The sequence below is a fragment of the Cinclus cinclus genome, chromosome 3 (genome assembly GCF_963662255.1).
Source record: "Cinclus cinclus chromosome 3, bCinCin1.1, whole genome shotgun sequence".
Lineage (NCBI taxonomy): Eukaryota > Metazoa > Chordata > Aves > Passeriformes > Cinclidae > Cinclus > Cinclus cinclus.
Window position 1 is genome coordinate 50,593,861 of NC_085048.1, and position 26,825 is coordinate 50,620,685.

Below are 26,825 nucleotides of genomic sequence, written 5' to 3' on the forward strand. Positions count from 1 at the left end.
ATCAATTATGACAATGAGTCATTAAATGCAATTACTATTTTACGAAGTCACTTGCTAAACTTATTTTTGTTTTTTAAATAGGAAATAATTTGTTTATTATTAGCTGTTTAGGAGAGGTGATTTTTTTGCATTTAACTTTTGCCTTTCTTTTCCAAATAGCTTACTTTTCAAAACTAAAGTAGTTTAGCCTTCTGATGATCCCCCATTGAAATCACCCTTCATTTTGAAACTTGTTTACTGAACTATGTAAAATGTTTATAATACTAAACTGTAGTAATATAACATAATGCAAGTGTGAGAATAATTTCTTTAATCTCTCTGCCTTCACAGCTTAAATGGGTTTGTTTCCATTAAAATCAATGATTTAGACTCACTTACACCAGCAAAGGTTTTTGGCTTTCTTTTGTATCACATAATTTTGACCCTCAGAATGCCTTGCAGTGAACTATCAGAGAAAGACATCCATTCCTTTCTGCAGAAGAAGAATATCACACATTCCCTTTGTAGATGCTTCCAAGAGAGGGAGTAGTTTGAAATTTCTTGGCCAAGTTACAATGAAGTGCCATAAGAGTGTTGACAGATGCAACTTCATGTGCCAGCATCTGGCTGTGATTCACAGGGGGATGATATAAACTGGGAATAATGGATAGTTGTTTTGTCTCTGTGGGATGGTGTCAGGATTGTATGCTGATAACTTTCCCTTTGAGAGATCAATGTCATTTCAGAGTTTGACAAAATAGGTTTTGTGATGGGGGGGGGGACAGTCATGGACAAGAATCTTGTTAAAATGAGATCAGTGGATATCCTCTCACACTTTCTCATAGATGAATATAACTTTAAAGAAGCAATATTTAACTCCAAATGACAGATAATGTTTATTGTAAGAATTGCACATTAATAAAATAGTTAGAATTTTTTTAATAACTCAAACTTAATTTTCAGTTTCTCATACATATATTTAAAATTGCTGGTTTTTCCTTTCAGACTCTTTGAAAAATATTCAAAACTCTCCCAAAATATTGATGGACAATTACCTGTCATCTCAGAAGAAGAATCCAGATGAGTCTTTTCAAATTTTGGAGCACAATATTTCCCTCAGCAGGCAGTAAAAAAGTCGAAAGTTTAAAAAAGAAGAACTGGAAAAGTCTCACTGCCTCCCATACTTTTCTTTAGTATTTCACTTAAGCAAATATCTGTCTTGCTTGTTTTCTACAACCGGGTAATTGTAGTAGGGCTGTTGAGTAGTTTGCACCAGAAAGCAACTCTCCATAGAAAAATAAATAATATTATTTAGCATTTACTCTCAAATTTGAAAGCCCATAACTCAGCTGAAAGTTTTTCATGCTGAATTTCTCCAAACAGCGAGATAAAAATATGCTACTTTCTTATTTATTATGACTGATTTTTATTTCTTTTTCTAATTGTACTTCATTAAATATATCCCCAGAGAAATGGTATCAAAGTTATATATGTAAATGTATATGTAACAAGTTGAAATGTTACTCCCTGTCATTGAGATATCCACAACACATCCTCGTCTAATCAAGTAGGAGTGACACTTAAAAATAGTTCAAGAGCCTAAAGCGTTTTGCTATCTGAACAGTGGAGGGCAAGTATTTAGTTCCAGTGCTACAGCCCACCCACGGCAAATACAGGCATTTTAAATTTCAAAATTAGTCTTTAATTTTCTATGGTTTTCTTTTGTTTTTTTGGCTGTGGTTGTTTATTTCTTTTTTTTGTTGTTTGTTTGTTTGTTTGTTTGTTTTTGTTTTTGTTGTTTTTTTCAGTAATATAGTCCACAATCTTTCAGTACTTATGTGCCTTTATATCAGTATCTCCGTTTTTATATTAAGTGGCATGTATCATACTGACCATCTTGAAATTCTCTTGCTGTATTGTGTAATAACAGTAGTCCCTTCTCTTTGACAGAATATTTCTTGACATTGGAGAAGAAAAGTGTAGACATGAAGGATTTTCAGTCTAAACTTTCCAGGACCAAGGAGTCTGTAAGATTCCCCATGGATACTCATCACAATTTGCCTTCATTTCTTGAGTTCATGTTTTTCAGGGGGTGTGTGGAGGGGTGTTTCATGAGCATATGTGCAAGAGGTGAGGCTTCAATACTTTTTTTAATGAGAAGGTGGGATGACTGTTTTACCCTATAGGATACTATCTTGCAATGTACATATTCCATAAAGCCTGGTGAATTTCTCCAAGTCATATATTTTTTCAATAGTATAAGTTTGGTAAAAATTGTCTACATCACTTTGGCTTTCATATTGGCTTTAGGATTGCCTTTGAGACCCTTGCATGGAAAAACATAATAAACATATAAGGGTACATTGATGAAAGGAAGTGATATGGCCACATTCCTTTGCAGTCTAGATGTTACTGGAAAGAGCTATGTAGTGGTACAAGCTCCATAGGGCAGTCGTGTGCTTCAGTGGTAAGGTTTTCGAAAGCGTAAATTGTGAATAATACTGTATCTGTGCTCCCACTGTCTTTGTTGCCATTTAGGCAACTGTAAAGATCATCCAGTAGTGAGTTAGGTGTACTGTGTAATGCAAGTGGTTTAACCAAAACCAGAACAGAGTAAAACTATGCATGCAAAATAAACTAAGTGATAAAATAATCTAAGTGATTACAAAGAAAACAAAATCACATCACGAGTAGACAACATGCCTGTGAGGAAAAAAAGTGCATTTTATGACTAAACACCCAAGACATGCTTATCACTCTTAATTCAGCACACATAACACCATGCTGAGATCCTATGCAGAAAGACAGACATGCAAGGATCCAATTTCACTAGTTGCAAAACAAGGCACTTCATCAGAACAGCTCCTTGATCTGCCTGAGAAGGGGCTGGCAAGCATTGCAGGGAAAGCAGAAGAAGAGTGGGAAAACAGGTATATGGCACAGGGGAAATAAAATAGAGTAGATGCAGTTGACTAGAGAATCACCGGCTCCATGCTGAAAGAGTGACCAATTAGTGCCCCTGAAATCCCTCCACATGGGTGAGGATTTCAAATTCTCTAATGTCAAAAAAAAACAGGTATGAAAACAAGTTTTAAAATTTCTACTAAATAGAACCCTTTGTCCTACCAATAAAAAATAAACTATGAATATGAACATTAAAAATACTACTGAGAACAAAATACAGGACTATCAAACAAATGGAATAGACTATATCCATGAAACTATACTAGTCAGTGACCTTCTGCATCAAAAATGCTCTCTTGGACTTAAAAAATGCCAGTAGAAAAATAAATGTACCAGTCAGAACTAACGTTCTTAATAAACAAGATTTACACCTAATGTTGTAATCTTTATAAGGAAAACTTGGAAAATTAATCCTAAAAGCAATGCATATAATTTCTTCCTTTGCAGACAGACAAAAGGAGTACAAAGTTTGAGCAGAGGAATTTGTTAATGCTGAGACAGTACTGCATCAGCCGAGCAACTGTAGTCCAGGGACAAATAAGACCGGAAAATCTATGAGAGGTGGTTCAGCAGTTCCTCTGAGAAACTGTCACTTATCAGAAGCATGTTAGATGGAGGGTAAAAAATATTTTTAAGGACCAGTTCTCAAGAGATAAAATCAGAAAGCAGTTTTTTATACTGTATGCAGTAGGTCTCAAGTGGTCTACCTATAAATGTGTCAGTAGAACTCCATTGGTCACTGTTGCAGTTGTGATATTTATGGGAAAGACTTCTGGATTAGAAAAAATGAGTTTATGGCTAAGACTCCACTATTATCTATTGTATAGGGCTGAGAACCTCAAATAACCCTCTTTCATAAAAATTAAAATATAAATCTTTGAAGTTATTTGATACTGATACAATTATTGTGGATTAAAGGAGGACATACATGAAATTTGTCAGTATCAAGGACAAATACTAACCAGCAAAACCAGAAAACCAGCTAATGCTGCATGAAGCAGCTAAGCAAAAATTCTTCCATGTATGGCTTCCTTGAATTCCTTGTGTACATTTCATTCATTTTTTATAGCTAAGACTGCAATGTCATGTTGAAACTTTGAGCAACTGAAGAATATTTCAGCTTCATTTGGTAAAATCAACACAAGAGCATTAACTGGCCTCCAATAGATTGATGTGACTGACAAAATGCATTAATTTATATATTTTTAAAAAATATATTTATTCATGAAACATAAGGAATTGAGCTTTACTTTTAATGTTATTTGAGCACTGTAAAATGCCTAATTTTCTATAAAACCTTGATTAAATTTTATAGAAAAATTAAAAAATCTAATCCTAGAAGTAATGTATATTATTTTTTTTGTAATAGAAACATTTCAAAAGTTTTTTACTTTGAAAGAAAAAATGCTGAATGATATTACTATTAATGACATTATAATGTAATTATATGTATTTTGCCTAAGGTATCAGAAATTCATGTTAGATGCAGTCAATCACAGAAAATCCCAATATGCCTATGCAAAGGAATTTTCTTCAACAATTGCTTTTTCTTTTCACAAATGGTAATATTGAGATTGGTAAAATTATTCTTTGCTTAAAAGAATTGCAGTGTCAAGGCCATTGTAATTTAATTCCTCCGCTGATTTCCACTCAGAACTCTTTGTTTGGACAAAGTTCTTTACCATAAAATATAGAGACACATAAAAGGACAAAATATACCAACATGTAAAGCTAATTGGATATTAGGGTTATTAAAGTGTGTTTTCCCCACATTTATCTATTCAGTAAAATTAATTACAGTAATAATTCTGTTTGCAAAAGTACAGTGTAAAATGAGTACTTTACCTGAGAAAGACAGTAACAATCTAACTGAGTACTGTTTGGTGACACTCTTCTCAATGATTTCCATAAATCAAGGCTGATCATACCTGACCTCTGCTTCTCAGAAAGACTGAGTAGTGTTTCTGGAGTCTAGTTGTTTCATCATTGCCTTTCACAGCTAGTGGGTTGACTAAAGCTTGTCGTGAAGGCAATGGTTGCTTTTTTTTCCCCTCTCACAAAAATGTATCTGGCTTTAGCACGACAACTCTCTGCGGCATTTAACTTCAGGGGTCAGCAAGTGACTTGAGAGGTCAAAAAGCAGCTGCTTTACAGGTGGAGCCCAAGGTGGACTTCAGGAGGTATTAAGGGGCAGTCTTTTTCCATTTCACCTAAAAATTAGATTATTAAAGATATTTTATGACTTTTTGGAGTCTAAACTTGTCACCCTAGTTTTTCATTCACCTGTAAGGCCATTTGATCACCTTATGTCCATTTAATGTCTTTCAGCTCTTTAGCCTGTGTTTTCTTACCTCAAATCTGTCATAGCACACAGGTATGGCAAAAGACAAACACTGGAAGGGAAGAGTTATGTCTCTTGTCTTCTTGAATTTAAGGCACTACAGTCTTCCTTCTCTATATCACTGCTCCCCTTCATGGTTTTCCCAGTTTCCTTGTAGCTGGAAAGGTCAAAGCCAAAAAAACCCAAACCCTCCCTTTCTACAGCATGTCTGCTCTGCCTCAGGACAGTGTCAAACAGGCCAGGGAGTCTTCTGGGGAAAAGGGGTGTTTTTGCTGCTGCTTGAAAATATCAGGAGAACTGAAAAAAAAAAAATCCTGAAGATCTCCATGAAAGTATTTTTCATGGGATTTGTTAATGGTACAGAAACTAGGTTATTCACATTGGTACAGGGTGTTATTTTTTAAATCAAATTATGACTGACGGTCTCTGGAAGGTTTGGCTAATTATTCTCTCCCTGTGAGCCTAGAAGCAGTCCCTCTGTTTATAGCTGACTGTCTTTAGAAATCCTAGAGGAGATGCAGTATTTTGTTCTCTTTTAATGGAACCTGCTACCTCTCCATGTCACTCTTTGAGAACAGCACACACAAACCCTTTCCTTGCTTAATCCCAAGTTGTTCATTTTCTCTATGCAAAAATCTGCATCCTCCCTCTCCCCTCGCTGAGTCTTTGTTTCTCAGCTACATCCTTAGGACTTCCCAGCTCTGTCTGAACCTGGGCATGTGAAGAGAGCATGTAAGCCACAAGGTAGAGATAAGACAAAAAGCAACCAATTCTGAGGTGTACCAGTGAAGAGCTTGTTGAGAAAATAACTGAATAAACAAAGCTGGTAAGGTTTAGTGTGTTCTTAAATATTCTCTCCTTAACTCTTTTCATTCCAAGGGTTATGTCTCTCTGCAGTATGTCTAGACTTCAGCAGGAAGAATATTTATTAAATAAGTTTAGGGTTAACTGACTTAATAGTATGAGATGATGCTCAGTCATCATCAGTAGCTCTATCTTCTTATTTTCAGTGAGGAATTAAATGTATATATTAGAACAGATTAGCATGGAGATGTGGGAAGAGAGAAGTACAGAAGTGGTAGATCAGCTAAGGTATTTTATATACTAACAACAATGGAAGTCCTATTTTTGAAGCATTTTGAAGTTAAGCCTTGCTATTTGAGAAGAAGAAAACCAATGAAACAAATCATAAGCTATTAATAAATAATAAGCTAACAAATAATAAGCTCCTTCCTCTTGCATCTCAGCCAAAAGAAGCATGGAAAATTTTAGCAATTTCTATAGCCTTCCATTCACTCTACTTTTAACATAACCTTGATTTTAATTCATGCATTGTAGGCAGAAAATTAGAAGCTTTAATAAAACAGCCATTAGCTCTTATGCTTTATTAAAACTATTTGCACACTCTTTGTTGCTCTTGTGAAACCTTTCAATAAAAAAAAAACAAAGAACAAAACACACTTTCAATACATAAAGGAGCAAAAACTCTCAAGGAAACAGAAAAATATTAGAACAGATTTCAATGATATAGGAAAGTACCTGGATAAAAATCCCCTTGCGCAAACATGTCAATCACATAGCGACAGAATGCATATTGATCTAACAGAGCAAAAGGAAAAGAAGAGTAATGAAGAAAGTAAATTTGTATTTAAGAATGAAAATAAAGTTTGGCAGCGCAAAGACATTTCAGTAGCCTTTTCATAGGTGGTTCTTGCTTACTACATATTTGTGATTTTTCCTGACCTTCAAGTGATTCATATGTTCAGAAAATGTCAATTTGTTGTCCAGATCTAATTCAAAACCTCTAGCCAAGAAATGCAGTGTCCCTGAGCTACCACTTCTTTTTCTGGGCTGGCTTAGCTTGGCAGATATATCCTAACCCAATGCACAAGTAGAGTGCAAACAGCTGAGACCTGCTGGCCACAGGTCTCACAGACTTTTCATCATCTCTGAAGATGAGTTTCACAGAGACCTGACAGAAAATTTAAAAAAAAGGTTTTGTATTGCAGTATTTTGTTAATATGTTTTTAACCTTATATTAAATATGTATATTTAGTAAATGGGAATATAAAGAGAACCCTGTGCACTTGTACTCTTATACCAACAAGATTTTCCACAGAATTCTGCTGTTTCACTACAGAATCATTTTTCAAACATTAATCTTTATAAATATATATGTATATATTAATTTTGTATATATATATATTAACTATACTATCCAGAAATTAAGGCTTCTGAATCTAAATAAAATGCTAATTCTGGAAGCGTTGACTGTCTATTGACTTCTCCTATACTGAAGAAGAGCTGGACAACTTAATAAAAATTTCTAACATTAAGAATGGTGAGGAAAAATTATCAGCTTTTACCAAGCACAAAGGAATTTCAATATTGCTGGATTCTTCAGCGAGTCAAAAAACCCAGCTTGCTGCCCCAGTGCCCACTCTAAGGGGTATTTGCTTTGAAAGCTAATGATGATGTCTAAATGACAGCTGTGGTTAGCTAAGCTAGTTCTTAGTTGTCCTTGAGTGAAGCATATTCATCCATCTGCCCAAAACTCTTCTAGCACCATTTCTACACTGTAGAAGTTGCATCTCTCCACCTCCTGTGGTATCTCTGTCTCACGCACTTACAAAGCCACTTACTTTCCCTGTTACCAACTCCAAAATAAAATTATGCTGTCTTTGGAATAATCAAAGTATTTAAAATGGCATTGCTTAAATATAAATGTAAAATGTTATTCCCAAGTATGGGACATGTTATATTGTTGGCTTTCATCCATAGGTCACTGCTACACCAGTATCACTTGATGCTGAGGCATTTATGTGTTGCCTGCTCTGTTATGTTGACTTGCAGCAATCTTTAGATGATGGGCTTCAGCTTTCAAGTCATTATTTCCTATGAAGATGTAGAAATTAGGAAAAGGTTTACCAATTCAACAAATATCCCAACGCCTTTTCTCATTGAGAGAAGCCTAGGCAGTTGTTTTTTGTTAGTGAGATGCCAAGGGTAATACTAGTCAGGATTGTAGATCCTGGGGCAAAATTTTCAGCATGTACACAGGGCTGTAGCTGTAAACATTGCCTTTAAAACCTCTAATGAATATTAATAATAATTTTCACTTTCATATTTGGGAATTCAAATTTATGATTCTGGCTGACTCTAACTTTGCATTCCATCCTTAAGGCTACAGTATCTGCCCTAAGTCTATATGATAATTCTAAAAAATAAAAAAATAAAACAGCGTGTGTGTGATAAAACACATACAGATCTGTTTTCTAAGCCCTCCTAAAGCTGCTGAGTGTTTGCACTGACTTTGACACAGTTGCAATAGGGCCTCAGTGAGTATTTGCAAATAAAATGGAGCAACGCCAACACTTTACCCAGAAAGCAAAGGGCAGGGCATAATTCTTGCACAAAAAAACGCTTTTCTTAGTTCTCCTTTGCCAAAACAAGCTGTCTCTATCCTTGTTGCCTGTTGGGAAGATTTCCTGGACCATTTGGGGCATTGTACAAAAGATTGCTAGAGGATACAGAACAAAACTGTGGCAGGTGGCAACACACTATATGGACAATCCCAGGGCAGAGCACAAGCCTGTGCTGGTTCTGTTTGAGATGTGATATAGACATAGCCTGAGGCCCTAGAATCACCCCATTTAATTGATATTAAAATAATCTATTATTTAAACATAATAGTGTAGACCAGAAATCAGACTGTGTTGATTTTATGGTATTTTTGTTGCTGTTGTGCTGTTTGTTTCTGTGGGTTTATTTTGTTTTGTGGAAATGTAATTTGAATAAACTTTTAAAAAAGCTTTAAACTTGATTGTACCTCAGAAATAAGATTTTTTAAATTTTCTCCTCATATTATTTAGCAACTCAACCTAAAATATGCGATTTATAAAATAAATTTAAGGCAAATGTGAAACTCTCAATAACAAAAATATAATTTCTATATGACATAGCAAAGTGCTCTGTAATATCCTATTTAAGTTCATAGGAATGCTATCAATCAGTAAAGATTGAAATCTAGGCAATTTTAAATGAATATGATTTTTCAAGTGCCTCTTCATGGCTAAAAGTCCATTTTAATCTAAACTCCTTATTAAAAGGAGAATTTCACACTTTAGTTTTCAGCTGTAAAACTGTAATGGTGGCACAGATATTCATATAAGTACTAAAAATTTTTGACTAGATTCTCAATGATAAAAATACACATAGATGTTTCTGTCATTAGACTTAATGTGATTTACCCAGGAAGATGACCTATCTTTTTAAATTTTAATTTCAGTACTGAATGAGGCAACAACTCTTTCATGATCACTTCTCTATTGTTTCAGATAAGCTGGTAAAGCTACTCCCTAGAGCAAGTAAAATTAAAAATTGCAGGATCAGGAAATCTCTGCAAAACCGCATTGACTTTAAAATTATGTTCACCTTGGGTCACAGTGGGAATGAAATATAAAAATGAGTATTTTTAGAGTGTCCAGCTGGACAGCACTGGCTTATGGTGGAAAAAGGAAGCATGACAGTAGGAAATGCAGCTTTCACTAGATGTTCACAGTCCTGTCTAGAGTGATAAAGGTAGCTGAAGAGGCTCCTTCCTTCTTCCAATCCAGCTGCTTATTCTCATTTTCACCTGCTGGGATTCCATGCACAGTCACCGGGGTCACACTCTAAAGCAGGCTTGCAAAGTGATCTGTTAATGTTTGATATCAAGATCATTTTGCTAATATTTATCAGCTAAAGTTGTTTGGAATCCCACAAAAAACAAACCAACAAACAAAAAAACAAACAACCACTATTCTGATGGTGTCTGTAACTTTCGATCCCTACTTAAAATATTTTGTTGTCATCTGCACAGCATTTCTTTTTGAGAACTTTATCCTGAACAGTATGGAGTGGATTCCACTGTGCACTGAAACTGCCAGAGCAAACAAAAAATTGGAAAAGATTTTCACCTCCCAAGTGAACTGAGCAATTTTCCGAACTTTGTCCTCGGTCACAGCAATCAGTGTGATAGATTCTGCTTTGATTCCATGCTTCAAAGGTCCCAATATTTCAAGGAAAAGACAAAATTAACTGGAATAAATATAAATGTTAAAAACTACTAGTTCAGAACACTGTGCATGTCAGAAAGTGGTCTATGTCTCAAACTCTCTAAGTTTTCTAGTAAAGTATAATTTAGGCAACTCCTAAGGGGTCCAGAGCAATGGTTATGAAAGTCTGAGAGAATCTGATCAGGCAGACCAGATATTCAGGCAGGGAGGGCTTCTTTGATGTTCAGGCACAACGATTTCTCTGTGGTTAGCAGCTGAAAGGATCAGATAGATGCACTATGCAACACTGAGCTGCCTCTTTCAATGTCAGAATACTCCCGCGGCTGCTGTGTGGCAGTTCATACAGAAAGCCTGCCTGCTGCCTTCATTCATACAGAATTGTACTTAGTGGCATGGAAATGCCACAGGGAAATCAGGGAACCTGATTGTGCAACCTGGGAGTAGGAGAAACCACACTTACTCTGACAAAGTGGAGCATAAAGTTATCACCTTGTTAACTATATGATGTCGATGCACATTGATTATTTGTTTTATCACTTAATTTCTTCTTTTCACCAGAGTAATAGCATTTCTTTCCTTTTTGGAGGAAATTCGGAAGCTGTTAACATTAAATTACATCAGGTAGGTGTGTCACTATGTTGTACAATACCTGACAACCTGACAGTGCCTCATACAATATGATGTTAGATAAATAATTACATTCCCTTTACACTGTCGCTATTTTCATTAAGGTTACAGAGGACATATACAGATGTAGAAACAAACCAAAATTCCCAATAGATTATTGGACAGTCTGAATTTTCAAAAATAGCTCTGCTTGCAATCTGCTACATTAGATGCTACTGAGTAAATCCATGAAATCTCAGACCTATCTGAAGAGAAATTGGTCCTTGGTAAAGAAGGATTTAAATTAAAATGAAACTTTAGCCATGACAAACTTTTAGAGCCTTCTGATTAAACTTATTTTATTTTCTGTAATCACATCCTAGCATTGTGAGGTTCATGTGGAATTTATTTGTACTGCACTTTTGTTTTTCATGGGTGCACTTTGGTCCTTGACAGATTTAACTCCATTCTCTCTCTTTCTTTCCTACTACCTTTTTAGGATCTTCATCTGTTTCCTCCTCATTTTGTTTACCTTTCTTGTCCGATTTAGTTACAGTCTGAAGAGCTTTCTCCTCCTTAACTTTCGTTTTGGCCTTTATTAGCCCAGTTTCTGTTGTTTTTGGCTCTGCCTGTTTGACCTTCTCTGCCGTCTTTGCTTCTCCTTTTCCATCCTTCACTTCCTTTTTAACTTTTGCTTCCACTTTAGTGCTCTTTACTTTCTTCTCCTCTGCAGGTAATAAAGAAAAAGCTTTCAGTGTCATTCTCTGCCCCCAACATAATACTCAGTCCCATTTATTTTATATTGTGCTATTAGTAAGGAACATTTCTTCATTATTAACAGCTTGGTTAGATCTGATGAAAACTGTAATCCCCTCAAATCAGGCAGAATAAAACAGAAATATGAGATCCAAACAGGTTTTATCTTCAGTGCTATACCACGTACTTGGCTGATTCTAAATATAATAGAATATGCCAAATGACATTAAGTTTTTCTAACATGCTGGTTTTTATGTTATAGAAGAGGGAGAAAGATGTTGGTCATTTAACAAACAAATATGGGAGGTACTATCTGAACAAGTGTACACTTCAGAGTTAAACTCTGCTGTAAGCTGAAAAAATAGTATGTGTTTATTTTGAAGGTTTGCTTTCATGCATCGATTCTAGGTCTCAGTCCAAGAAGTTTTGAGTTCTTGTGTCTGATCTACATGAGTTCTCAGGGCTAAAATTGTCCACGACCAATTCATAAGATGTCCTTCAGCAGAGTGAGGAGACTTCCAAGGAGAATTCCAAATTGTAAATATGAGTAGCAGAAGCTACACAGAGCTTGGTGCGACCCAAAGCAAGGTCTTTGTCTCACTTGAGCCATGCATGCTCCCAATATATGCGTTTCCACTTTACTCCAGTGGAAAAATAAACTACCACTGGATATGTTTCAAATTAATCTGTTTAGCACAAATTTCATACTCCTGTTTTCTTCATAGATCTTAATGTCTCCATCTTTGAGACAAAACTTGTATGCTACCAAATTTATGTTTGCTGAAAGGCTCTAGATTTCTATTTCTGTTAAATCACTGAGATGACTAAACTGATTTTATCAAGAAGTAAACTGGAATATATAACTACTGCAAACCAGAATCCCGATATTTATATAAGAGCATTGCTACTCCCAGACAAAGACAGGTATTGCCAGCTAGTGGAGAATTAATTTAATTAATTTCCTTTACTAGTTATAGTGAAAATGTATGTCAGATCCCTTGCAGGTAGGCTTACTTGTTTTTCAGTGAAATGGTGGTTCATACTTTTATTCTTAATTTGAAATTTCCATGGATTTTGAGAGGGATCAAGCACAGAATTAACTCCTGGATGTTCTACAGACATTTAATTCTGATTATATATTAATTCCATTTTAGTTTCATGTAGCTTATTTTTCATGCGCATTTACAACCTCTGCTTATATAAAATAAAGTTTATGCATTTCAATATCAATTCAGTTTAAAAAACTGTAGTACAGATAAATAAATACCTTTGGGAGGAGGTTTCTTTTCAGCTTTTTCATGTCTTTCAGGTGCATCTTTTTGACTTACTAGAAATGAAAACAACTGTATATTAGGGGGGAAAAAAACTCACAAAGAACAAGAAAATACTGACAAACACTATATTATCAATGGAAATTTCAGATTTCCATACAATTCCTCTTTTGCAGTTTTCAAAACTCTTGTTTTCAGATTCATATAGTAGGGTAAAAACCTTCAAAATATCTGTTGAGGCTCCCTTACCAGAAGACAAGTGAGTGACACAGATCTGAAGCTTCCTAGGGAGTGTTTTACTGCATATTCCAGATGAAACAAACTGGCTCATGTCAGGTCCTGAGCAGACAGGGACTTGGCCTTGTGCTCCAGCCTTCAGGAAGCCATGTGGCTGTATTTATCATACAGAAAGGTGTTTTTCTTAGCTTGGGCTCATTGTCTACAAACACAACCATAAGTCTGGTGCTCACTTCAGAGCCCAGATTGAGTGAATTCATGTCTGCATAAGATACACTACGTAAACACACACACGACTGTGTTCCAGAAAGGCTGTTAAAATTTTATGCAGTTCTCTATCTTTGCCCTCCTGGTCACCAACCAGACAGAATACCAGAACAAACCAGCCTTGAGAGCTAGTGACACTTCTTTCAACTGAGATGTATATAATAGCAACATCCTTTCTAACTGAATTCCATCCTGGAATTCCAGCCTGTACGAGACATGATTGATATTTAGACTAGTGTTTTTTTTTTATTTTTTAAAATATGTTTTTAGATGTCATATTTAAAAAGCTCTCATACCACTGAGTCTGAAGAATTACCTTGAGTCTTTGTAATGAGCATAAAGAAAACCTTCTGACTGTGTAGGAAGTAGCCACATGATTTTCAGTATGTCTATTCCCCAGAGCTGGCCAGGACCTGAACATTTTCATTTCCTAGGGACTGCAGGTGGCTGAAACATCCCCCCCAGTACTGCTGGTAGATAATCCAGTTTAGAGCAGATGCCTGAGAAAAGGGAAGTGGTCCTTGCAATGGAAAGCTCAGCAGCACGCTGCTGGCAGAAGTGCACCTTTGGACATGCTGAGGACAACTGTCCTGATGCCCTGATGCCACAGGTTCTCACGGCAGGGAAACTACCCAAGAGAGGGCAGCATGGCCATGTCACACTGCAGCCACCAATCTCTGCAGCTACAGTGTCCAAATTCTTCATAAATTTTTCCAGCCAGTGACTGGAGTCATGGCTGCTATTAAAACACATTAAGGCTCTAAGTGATTATTTGGTTAGCTAGCAGAAGATAAATGGGTAAAGAGGCTGGCTGCTTATTAGGACTATCTCAGTGATTCTTGGAAGATATTTGCTTTTCAAATCAACACAGACACTATGGGCATTTATTTTCTCTGGCTTACTTCAGCATGATTTCATTTTATGGAAAAAGTCCCACACTTTCAAGCTATATGCTGAAAATAGAAAAACAATGAACAATATCCCTGTAAAAGAGAGACTGGACAATGGCTACCCTTCAACATTTTTTAAGGCCTAAAATCTTCATACTCCCTTCCTTCCTTCCTTCCTTCCTTCCTTCCTTCCTTCCTTCCTTCCTTCCTTCCTTCCTTCCTTCCTTCCTTCCTTCCTTCCTTCCTTCCTTCCTTCCTTCCTTCCTTCCTTCCTTCCTTCCTTCCTTCCTTCCTTCCTTCCTTCCTGTCTTTCTTCAATTCTACTTTCTGTTTCACATTTCTCCTTAGACTACAGTCAAGTAAAAAAAAGGGTGATTTGTATATTTATATCTATATTGCCTGAAAATATTCAAATTGAACCCAGTTGATTCATGCATTTAAACATAATGGGATTAATATCAATGCCATAACAAACTGATACAAATATACATTGCATGCTATTTATTCAAGAGTTAACTGAGTAAAATAAAAAGAGACAAAGACTGAAAATGAACTTCATTACAGAAATACCTGCCACAGAGAAATATCTGACCTCAGACAAAAACATTCAAATGCCAGGCAATAATAGATGCTTTAAATACTTTTTAAAAAAGGCATAATAGGGCAAGGTGGTTGGATTTTTAAATTTCTCTGTCCAAACCATTGCCAAAGATGGAATTATCAGTCAAAAGAATAGTGAAAAATCACCCCTCACACATCAATGATATTGCTTCAGAATATATATGATAATTATTAGATATGTAAATATTAACCAAAACCACTGCTACCATAGAAGACAGTGAAAATCAGGTACTGAACTTAAAATGGTTATTGAAAAAAAAAATAAGGTGAGAAAAAAAAAATATTTTTGGATATGATGGAAGACCCAGACTGAGAGACAGTAAATACTCCTGCATTAGGTCCTCATCAGGTTAAAAGTTAATATACAAAAGAAAAACCTTTGCAGGCAAATTACTCAATTCCTTTGTGGTGAAAAAGGCATCAGGGAAGGCAAATAAAATAGTCATGAGTTTTGTCCTTTAGCTGCATAAGAAAGATTTGTAATAAACTCTGCATCAATACCAGAGAGCAAAGCAAAAAAAAAATATGCTGTGTAAGACTTCACTCAGGGGCTGATCAAGACCTGCTCAAGAAAAAGTGACAACACCCAAAAAATGTACATGAACTAGAAGAGCTTTATACTTTAAATACTTATCTCCACACTCTCCCAAGATTTCAAGCACTTAAACTGCACAATTTTTAATGACAATCCACAATACCTTTAGACGGAGCTTTCCTTTCTTGTTTTTCTAGCTTTTCAGGTTTCTCTTTGTGAACAGCTAGAAATAAAACCAATAATCTTAATGGTCATTAAAAAAAAAAAATTGCATTTAAATGAGAAAAAGGACCAAGAAACACAAGTAGGCACCATGGTTATGCATGCAAAGAATGAGAAAGATTGATTCAGCTGCTGATGTTTGTTGTTTATGCCTGGGATTGGGGGATTAAAACTTTCAAAAACTCATCTGCCATCACTGAGGTCTTTGCTGTTGGCTGGAGGAGCAGCAGCCTTTCCAGCTCCACTGTAATCCCAGGAAAGAAGATAATAAAGAAGAGTCATAATTATTTATGCTGTTGACTGTTTTTCTTTCTTTACTATATTTATATACTGTAATTTATTGGTTTATTTTGGTTTATTGTTATTTTTAAGCTTCTTGTTTATTACTTTGGCTAATTTCTGAAGGATTTTCTGAACTCCACAGAACAACTAACAGTTTGTCCAGCTATGAATGATTAAGCACTATAATTAATTACAAATCTAATTGCAGTGACATTATAACTAATGTTCTTTGGGGCTTTTTGTTTGCTTTTAATTTCCACCTTACAAATTGAAATTAACTGCTCTGTAGTTACTAGATTTCTGGCTCAGGTTTCAGAATACACCCGAGTCGTGCGGCAGTCACTGAGTGGTGGATAATCTGAAATGTTCTCCTGTGTGGACTCTGATTTGCTAATCTTTTGGGATTAATGTTTGCACAGTGACTTGTCCACAGACGTGCAGAGCTGATATTTGCATGGGCTGATGTGCCCTGAGGTGGCCTACAGGGATAATATGTGTGAAAATACACAGTTCCCTACTTGAGTGTGGCATATGAGTTTATCCTATGAACATAAAAATGCATATGTGAGCATTGAGCTGGTATTTAAAAAGTAAGTAAGAATTGGGGAAGATAAAACAGATAATAAAACACCTATTTATTATTGCAAGTAACTACTGAAAGAATGAATCCTGGCCTACTCAGTAGCTATACAATGGCCCTCTGCAGTATTCTATTGGAAATGCTTTTTTTTCCCACATGGCCTTACTGATTACCTCTGTGAATGGGCTACCTTTTTCTTGGATGACCAGAGTCTCTTAACAACCATTCTTATTGCAAGTGTTGGAAATACTCAGTGGTTATCATAAAATTACACTAATCCAGAGTACAAAATATATTATCTCCCTTCCTCAGGGAAAAAACACCAAAAAACATGCAGAAGAAATATTAAATGCTTCTTTGTGTAAAACTTCAAACTTTTTTATTATTTCATTAGTTTTATTCACAATATTTTATAACTCTTGTCTCCAGTCAAAGGGATACATAAATGGAAACTGAGTAGAGAATTAGCTTTGGGATGCCTCCCAATGTAAAATAAATTCTAGCATTAAATAATTACCTGCATGCCTCTCCTTTTTTTCAGGTTTTTCTTGTCTTTCCAGTTTGTCTGTACTTGTCACTAGAAAAGAAAGAAAGTGTTATATATATTTCCAAAAGAAGAAAAAGAAAAAAAAAGAAAAAAAATGAAAAAAAAAAAAAAAGAAAAGTGGAAAAATAAAGAATCCAAAACAATTTCACCAAGATAAGTCTTAGGGTACTAAGTGACAGAGCGTGTTACCGCTGAGGTGCCCTATGCATATTTTCACAGCATACATCATACTACAGGGCTGTGAGCAGCCAGCCCTGGCTAACAAGTTACTGCCATGGCAACATGCCTCAGCTGTTTGCTGCATAGCATCACCTCTTGCAACTGCGCCAATTCCAGGAGAATTTCAGAAAACTGTCGATTACTAAGGCACAGCTCACAGTAAATGCTGCTGCCTGTGATAGAAAGAGGGCTTCACCTTGGCCACCCCACACTCTGTCAGACACAGGTTGTAAAAACCCTGGAATCAATCTCTGAGCATAAGAGAATCACATGTGCAAATGATACATCTGTGACTTGCCAACTGGCTTGAAATGGATAACCAGTAATGGACACAGATAGCTGGTAATGGACACTAGCTGAGATCAGTCCCTGGCAATGGCGATCTCAGAACCATAATTAGATACCCAGTATGTGCAAAGCAAAACTAACATTATGACAGTGGAAACTGCATTATGCTATCCACTCGTTCGAAAAATATTTTCCACTTGCTTTTCTTAGGATTTTACACTATAATTTTCCAAAAAATGAAAAAAATAAGCATGTGGGTTTTAGAGCACTTCTGGAAGAACAACTGTGAAAACTCAAGCCTAGCTTAAGTCTAACTCCTGTGGAGATTTCATCCAAATTTAGTAAAACTCCTTTTGGGTAACATGAGGAGATATGAAACTACTTTAACAGTGCCATGAATTCCATATGTAATTGGGTGCAAAAGATGTGTGATAGGCAATATTCAGGCTTCCACATTTTTAGGCAGTATAGGGATGAAATTCCTGAGAATATGGCTGACATCTCTGACCAAGACACTGCTAAGTGACTGAGACACTTCTAATTACTCTCTATGTCATTAAATAACTTCCTTAAACTTCATCACAGAAGTTTATTATAGATTAGAATAGGATGATATTTATAATCTCCATTATCTTGATCTTGAAAAGGCAATGTATTTAATGTAGAAAATTAGCTGCAAAAATACAGGGATGCAATCTCTGGAGTCTCCAACTTACACTACAATGAAATGGACCTTAAAAGACACACATACATAGTCTTAGTTTTGAAATTTAACCAACAGTTTGAAAGTAATGCTTATTAGTACTGTGAATACAGAGAATCTCTATACACAGTAGTGTTTCCATAGCAGTTTTAGCAATAGTTTACTAAATAAAACAAATAGTTTACATCCATAAAAATTACAATTAGGTGGAGAGAATATTAATAGGAATTATTGCAAGGCAAGGCAGTATAACTGACTTTTATTTTTTCCCACTGGCTATCTGAGTTTGGCTGGGATAATTATTCTCCTTCTTCTGAGAAACTTAATAAAATGCTAAATATTGCTCTCCTGTGAACAAGTTGAAGAGTTCCACAAGTTTACCACATTGTAACAAAAGCCTTAAAGATAAATTCATGATTTAATATAGGACATTATTTATTGCCTTTGCTTTCTCATTTTTCCCAAATCACAGAAAAAAATTCCCGTATTAGCACCACTTTATTTTGTACTAATAAACATTCATGCTAACAGACACCTCAATTTATATGCCTGCCATTTACTTCTAAAATCAGTCTTATTAGCTCAAAGCACTTGGAATTACTTATATGAAATGGAAAAGCTCCAATCGGAGACCATTAGAAAGGCTTAGTCAAGGGCAGCTTTCAGGAGGTGCTCATTCACTTGTGTTCTTGGCCTGAATAACTGCTGTGGCTGGATATTCGGTCTTCCCTTTTGGTTTCTTTTTTGGTAATTTATTGTGATCATTGACCTGTTTGTTCTTCAATAATGTGTTTCTTCCTCCAGCCCAAGAATTCATTAGCCACAAGTTAGTGCAAAGAGCACATTCTCAGAAGAATTAAATGTGTTTTGACAAGTAGGTGCACTCCACCAAAATTCTATTTTGCTAAAATATCCTCACAAAAGGTAAACTAGATGGTGACTCTTGTAACCCAGAGCTAACTCATGAGCTGTGGGTGGAGAGCAAGCAGTATCCTGATTCTGACTCCTACAACAGATCTGTTATTTGTTGTTGCCATACACCACCAGAAATTATTAAGTTCTCTCTAAAACTTTATTTTTTTTTTTTTTTTTTGAAAGCAGATTTCCAAAGAAGAATGTCTACAGGGACCATTTCCACTATGTTATAATTTACTCATTACATTTTGGTGTGAAGTATTCTCAAGGACAAACAATATGCTTGGATTTATTCAAGAAGAACAAAAAGAGCACCTATTTGTGCTCCAGGCATACATAAGTTTTTTCCATAATTTACTAGTGTAGTAAAGACTTATTAATTTATATCTGAATATAATTTCAGCTTTTCTGTACAGTGATTAGTTCAAACTGTTCTTAAAAACCTCCTTCTACTTCCAGCTGGATTCCACACACCTCCTCCATCCTTAAATATTATTGAGATCTGCAAGAACAGTCGAAGAGTCAATAGATTAGACTATTTTGAGTCACTGATAAAAAGACAAAGAATTTCAAAAGCTGAATACATACCCTTTGGGGATTCCTTTCTCTCAATTTTTTCTTGTTTTTCAGGTTTGTCTCGGTGTGTTGCTGCAAATAATTAAAATAAATAAATAAATCCCAGCTCACAATAAATCTGTAGTCTAGATGCATTAAGCACACTTATGATCTCGTGAAAGTGATCAAGGAAAAGCATTTGTAAACCCAAATAATGGATATTAGGTCTGAGTGGCAGGTACTTGACCATATATAGACCTTCTTAATGTCAATATTTAATTCCAGGTCCAAGAAAAATATTTTCCTTGAATAAGTCTTCAGATATTAGACTATGTTTTTTTTTTTCCGAAAGAAGTGATTATTCAGCATCCTCAGTCTAATCTGTCCTTTCTCTTTTGGTCCCATTACACAACCATCCTGACTCTAAGATTTCTGACAGAGGAAATTATTTTCAGCCCTTGACAGCATTGCTTTCTATTCTTAACAAAAAACCGGCCAGCATATTGCTTTCTATGCTATTTTTTTCTTTATTTTTAGCTGTCACTTCCGTCACAGGATGGATTAACAAGAAAATATCTCTTTTAATCAGAGTGTAACCTCAGGAAGAGCAGCTGTTCAAAACACAACTGACTCCATGTCCTGTAAGAGGCAGACAAACATGAGTCCTTATGGACTCCACTGCCCACCCAGGTCTCAGACCATATTATGAAGTGGTTCAATCCCACGTACTAATGATTTTATTCTTAGTAAACCCATACTACTAAAAGAGAAGCATTTTGTAATTTCAGGGAAAAATTATTTTCTTTCCTATACCCAGGTTTGTGGGAACAAGTAAAACAAATTCTGGTTCGAGTATGGTGAACTTTACAAACAAGCACATTATGCTTTTGTATCCATTCATTTCATCAGCTTTGCAGTGAATGTCATTTCACAAAAGTGCAAGCACTTTTTTGTTGTCTGAGTGTTTCCAGATTAAAAAGCAGGTTGTACTCATCAAGAAAAAATCATTCAGAACACTCAGTAAATTCCTTATGTCTTCTATGTGTTTAGATTATTCAAAGTACATTTACAGTCATAACAAGTAAATTATTGCTGATAACAAACATCAGTACAGTTGAAATAGATTGAAGAGAGATATTTCAAAGCCTTTAAAGAATGTGGATAGCAAATTTTCACCAAAGAAAGCAGTCTGTGAAGAAAGCAGCAACACCAGCAATGTATTATTGAATGAATTACAGACTGCAACTAATTTAAAAGCTTTAGCAAACCTAGGAGCATACCAAGAAAAAAAAATTCTCCAAACTGAGTATTTTTTGCAGAAACTGTAGCATGATTTTACATCTTGCATTTGTATTAGCAGATGCTGGCTGTATCCAAACACTTTTGTCAGTTTTGGCTGGACCAACAGCACAGTTTTGCAAACAAGGGTTCTGTGATGGTCAGTGTGAGTGAAGCATGAGCTTCTGCACATTCAGACAAAAGCTCTTGTAGTCTCTGTGCCAAAAAATACAGCTGAACTATGCAGAACAGACTGATAATCAGAAAGCTTGTTTTTATCTACAGGACATCTTACTTGTGTAAGAGAGATCATTGTGGTTTTTTAAGAATTTATTGTAGTATTTCCAGAGCATTCCCTTATTTTATGGTTTGAGAAAAAAACACACATCAGGAAAACAAACAAACAAAAAACAAACCAAACCAAACCAAACCAAAACAAAACAAAAACAAAAACAAAACAAACAAAACCCACGCAAGAAACCCATAAAATGAGCCTTGAAAAACACTAATTGAATTGAATGTCAGTAGAACTGAAAGTGGACAAAAAAAGCTAATTGAAGTTTGTTTCACATCCTCAAAATGATGCAAACAGCAAAAATGCAAGGAAATAAAAATATTTGTGTGAACTGCATCTTAAAATATGAAGAAGGGATTGGTTGGCCCCTTCGTGAGAAAGAAAAGTAGCTTGATGTATCTGGGCAGGGAGCCTGGAATGTGGATAAGCAGAGACTAGGCTGGCATAAGCATAAGCTATTTTTCTCTTCCCAATTATAGGCTGAAGGTGATCTCTGGTTAGTTTGAGAGCCTTATCCTGTGTGTTGATATCTCCATAGCCTCAGAGGTTGCTAATCTCAGATTGTAATGTTTATCATTACCTCTTATGGGCACTGTCAGAGCTATGGCTTCCCTTATTTGGGAAGGGCAGGTGCTGCCAAAAATTAAAGTGTTCATGTTTCAGGGCTGTGATCACTGGCCATTTTTGACTCTTCAATCACAAGACCAACAAAATCCATGGGGCCTTTTGATCTGACAAATTTAAATCTGATATTTCTTAACATATTAACTCTCCCCTGAAATGTTTTCATGTTCCATTTCATATGTAGTCATAAAAGCTCTGTCATAGAAAATACATCCTGTCTACAGATCTTTTCCATATTTTGTCACTTGGATATTTTTTTCTTCATCAAGGGCTTAATACAATACCCTTTCACAGTTCTAGGTGTGAGTATTCAATTTTGGAATTAGCCAGGCTGGTCATACTGCCATGTTTCTGTGAAACTAATTAGAGCTGATTGGATATTCTTTTCTGTTTTAAAAACCAACACAAATTACAAAAAAAATAAAAAAGTGCACAAGCATATAAAAATGTTCTTAAGGCTACTTACACACTCTTCAGCTAAAAAATGCTGAAGTAAAACCTGTTCATTGAGTTTGAATTCAAACTGAATTTTTATTAGCTTTATGACATATTTTTTAATTAAAAGATCACCTCTTTTGCTACTCTTGCTACTAGAATGCTGGTGACATCCACAAGAAAAAAAAAACAAAAAACTAGACTTAAAAACCAAGTAGATTTATGGCAATTGTGGAAGCTAAAAATTTTCCACAAATTAAAAGAGATTTTCTTGGACTTCCTTGCAAATACCAAAAAGTCACAAGCTCAGAATGAAGTGTTATTAGCATTGGAAAAAAAATATAACACCCCAACCTAATTTTCACTAACCTAGATTTTGGAAATTGCTGAAACATTTTTGCATGTCTTTGAATGAAAATTCAGCCTGAGGCAAAAAGATGAACATGGGAAATCTCATCCTAAATGACTGGAGTGTGATAAATTTATAAATAATCTAAAATACAAGCTTATAATAGAAAATTTTTAGGTAATTTAACAATGTATTCCAAACCTAATATTGCTGTCTACTTCACAGAAAAATAAAAATAAGAAGCATCACATATATGTGAGAGGATTTTTCTAATTTCAGTAATTACCACAGATTTTATTTGAATCAAACTGAAGACATAGTGAAGGGGCATGTGATGTAGTTTTTTACAATAAAGTTCTCCAACGAAGACATTCCACACTCCAACACAGAAAGTGCAAAAAGAAGAGATGTAGTAAGACACTACTTCCATACCTAAGAGAAGCAAAAATAGTTTCCAGCAGAGTAAGTCTTAAGTCTGCTGCCTAGTTCAAAGCCAGGTGATGAGTGCAGTAAGCATGAAGCAGAGATTGCTCACCCCAGCTAACAGACTAAGTGCTTGTCTACTGAGCAGCACTCTCAGGAAAGTTAAGATAAATGAACTAATACAATGAAGTTAGAGTGCATTAGTCAGAGAGCATTAATCTCTGTGTAGATACTTTCATTCGGAAGTAAAGCAACTCTAGATGGCTACAACTGAATTCTTCTTGAAAGACCACTGCAAAAAAAAATTAAAAAGGGATTGGAGAGGGGCATAGATTCCCAGGCCCAAGTCCATAATTAAGGAATCTACGGCTGTGTTGCTATCTGTACCATGTTCTCCAGTTTAAAGTGAACACAGGCACAGTTGTAGCTGTACCTTGAGGAGTCAGGCTAGACAGCTTTGTCTGTGTATGAAATATGCCTTTTAATTTCTTAACTTGGTGAAATTATGTGGCTTTCTAGGATACTAGGATTTGTATGGTCTAGCTCTGTTTATCTGTTTAGCTTTCTCTTATACTTTGTCTTCCAGCTACAGCAAATGAACCATCATTATATCATTTTCTTCTACACCTCACTCCAACAGCAATGTATTAGTGAAGTGATTTTGTGAAAAGGCACTCAGTAAATCAACCTTTTCCCATTCTTTCTCAATGCCTGTTTTAATTAGAGCTATTTCCCAGAAACGCAGGACAATTCATTTCACTGGTAAGATCAGTTTTCCATAAAATCAGGAATTGTTATTGAACTTCCATTAGACAGAACTTCTGTACTTATGTTTACTTTGATCTCGCTATTTTTCATTATCATTCTTTTTGCCAAAACAATGTGTAATTAACTCTTATTGATTGCAATACTTATAACAATTATATCATCTATTTCTTAAACAGGCTCTAGCAGCAACTCAGTGTCCTGCAGAATCTATCTAGAGCACAATATCTAGATGTTCAGGAGAGTTGTGTACTCAAAGATAATCAATTCCTTGTGCCTCTGCTGGCTGATCAAGCTCCTGGTCGTGCAGTCCAGGTGCCACTGCATTTGTGAAATTACTAATACGTCAAATACCAAATTGGAAAGACCTTACTTTGTAGTGAATTTGTGCTTATGTGCACATGTTATCATGAAATAATTTGATTTAAGGGCTCTTAAGCATGACCAATGGCTTTCTGAAATGATTTCTCAGATTATTTCTTCTTTCAAGGTTTACATTTGCTACAATAATTGAAATAGACATTATTGCTTATAATAATACATAATAGTTTATCAAAATATTTAATTAAAAGCAAATTTTAGGGCACCAGTTTGCCTGGCTCTCAATACTGTTTGAATATTTTCATTTCAGTCACTTCCATCTGGGATTTTTATTCATTATAACTGTTCCTCATATTTCAGTTCAATCTTTCAAAAATGAGGCTTATAGATTGAACTCCCTTGTAAATAGTGGGACTTGTACTCAGAGGATTTGACTATTCAAAAAAATATCATTAAATTACTTTAAAAACCCCAGTGTTCCCACATGTTGGGCAGAAGACAGAAATATTTTCTCCATTTTCTGCTATTACAAATATTCATTTTACTTCTGGACTTTTGCTATTAAAAACAATAAAAGACTGTTTGCACATATTTCCTGAAGGTACTTTAGAATGTAACAGTAAAATTCCCAAAGGATTCATGCCTTTATCACACTGTAGACAGAGGCCAGACAGAATGTTTTCTTGTAATTGTTCCTCCTATGTACAAGTCACATTGTTGGGATTAAACATGAAAACAAAATATAGAAGAAAAAAATTGTTTTGTGCTTCAGCAACTGATTGTGTAACTAGAGACTGCATTATCAGGCACAAGAATAATGGGACTTAACTAATAACACCTGAACACTTTTTTTTTCCCTGGCATCTTATAATTTCTTTGTAATAATTTCTGCAGTGTTAATACTGTTCTGTGTAAAGAAATGCACTTTTATATAGATGAAATGGTACACAAGAGGCTGTTTTGGTCAAGACTGCAACATCAGTTGTGTTTTTAAATTACGTTGCTTGAAAAGACCTTAACTGGGATCCTTGCTAATAGATCTGAGTTCATTATTGCCTGGCTTGCTCACTGGTACCCTAAAAACTTTATTTTGATAAAACATGATTTATTAAATGGTTGGGAAATAGTTCTAGGCAGTCCAGATGACCCTGATTAGCATAGAACTGGAGGCGAAAAATATTATCAAAACATTTTACAGAGGTGTAAAGTACTGTTAAACCACACTAAGAATACATGTAGAAATGAACATAATTGCATGAGGGAGGGTGTACGTGTATACACAATATTTTTAATAAGCCTCCTTCTTGCTTTCTCCTGCCATGATCAAGCTGAGCACTGGTGTGCTAGAGAGATGCTCATCAAGTTTTATGTGGCCTAGCCTTTATGGAGGAGCTTTGCTAGGCAAAGAAACCGTCAGAGATCCCAGAAAACACCTCTGTTTATATGATCTCTGTTTATATGGCCTCTGGAAACCAGTCCAAACCAGTTCCTCTGTGGATTTTTGGAAAGTGCCAGTTATAGGCGATTAAACAGTTTGAAAAAGAGCAGGTTCTTAAAATGGAAGTTTTTCTTATCTCTAATGCACACCTGGCTCACTCTTAACTATGACTTCCTGACTTGGATGGCACCCACTGGCCTATAAATTTGCTTTTTCCTTGCCCAACACACTTCATGCCTTTTGCACCAGGGGAAGTTCATCAGCACTCAACTTTCTTGCACCTTTGCTAGAAAAAAATATTTCTGGAAAAGTTTGGGCAAGAGAATCTTATTATGAATGTGCATTTTCAATCTAGCTACACAAGCATAAAATAACAATTTTTTTGTTCATGCTAAGGTATACATGAATTTTTTATCATTTGCAGTCTGTGCCAACTGGTCTTTGAAAGCTTCTATGATACAACAGCAGTAGTTAACCAAGTTAACAAACAAAAATTATGTAGTTAACAAAGACACTGTGTGTTACATAAATATATTTGGGCAAACAGACAAAAAAACCCAGTTACCCTTTGCTGGTGTGCGTTTTTCAGGTCTCTCCGTTTTCTGTTTTTGAATTTCTGAAAATAAAAATGTAACACACATTTATCAATATTAAAATAATTTTCACACACAAAAATATCAGATGAATTCTCATGTTAAAAAAATTAAATTAAAAAGTGCTTAAAATATTATGGCTGCACCATGCTTTGTCACCTACATAGTCAGAGTTATACGCAATATAGTTCAATTTTATATATATACACAGACAATATATATAGATTAAAATCACAATATAAACTCTCTTTAGTAATTATTCTGGTTTTAATTGAGCCATACAGCTACCTTTAAAGGCAAGAATAAGTTTTGCTGATCTGTAATAGCTATACAGTAGCACGTTGGTCATAATTCAGAATAAAACATTATTTACTAAACATTTTTTGTATTTATCTTGAGTTGTTCACCAAGATTGGTATTTCATGTTTTCCAAATTACCTTTAGAAGGAAAAAATGTTGTTTTTACCAT

The 26,825-nt window shown here is 35.3% G+C and overlaps 1 protein-coding gene across 1 annotated transcript in view; it reads right to left on the reverse strand.

Moving 5' to 3' along the window:
* TRDN (triadin) overlaps positions 1-26,825 on the reverse strand; it is a 222,980-nt gene that overhangs the window by 132,077 nt on the left and 64,078 nt on the right. Inside the window, 7 exon segments of the mRNA XM_062488974.1 lie at positions 6,824-6,883; positions 11,480-11,674; positions 12,971-13,030; positions 15,688-15,747; positions 17,126-17,185; positions 19,869-19,928; positions 26,329-26,379. Of these exon segments, the coding sequence (XP_062344958.1) occupies positions 6,824-6,883; positions 11,480-11,674; positions 12,971-13,030; positions 15,688-15,747; positions 17,126-17,185; positions 19,869-19,928; positions 26,329-26,379 (546 nt within the window).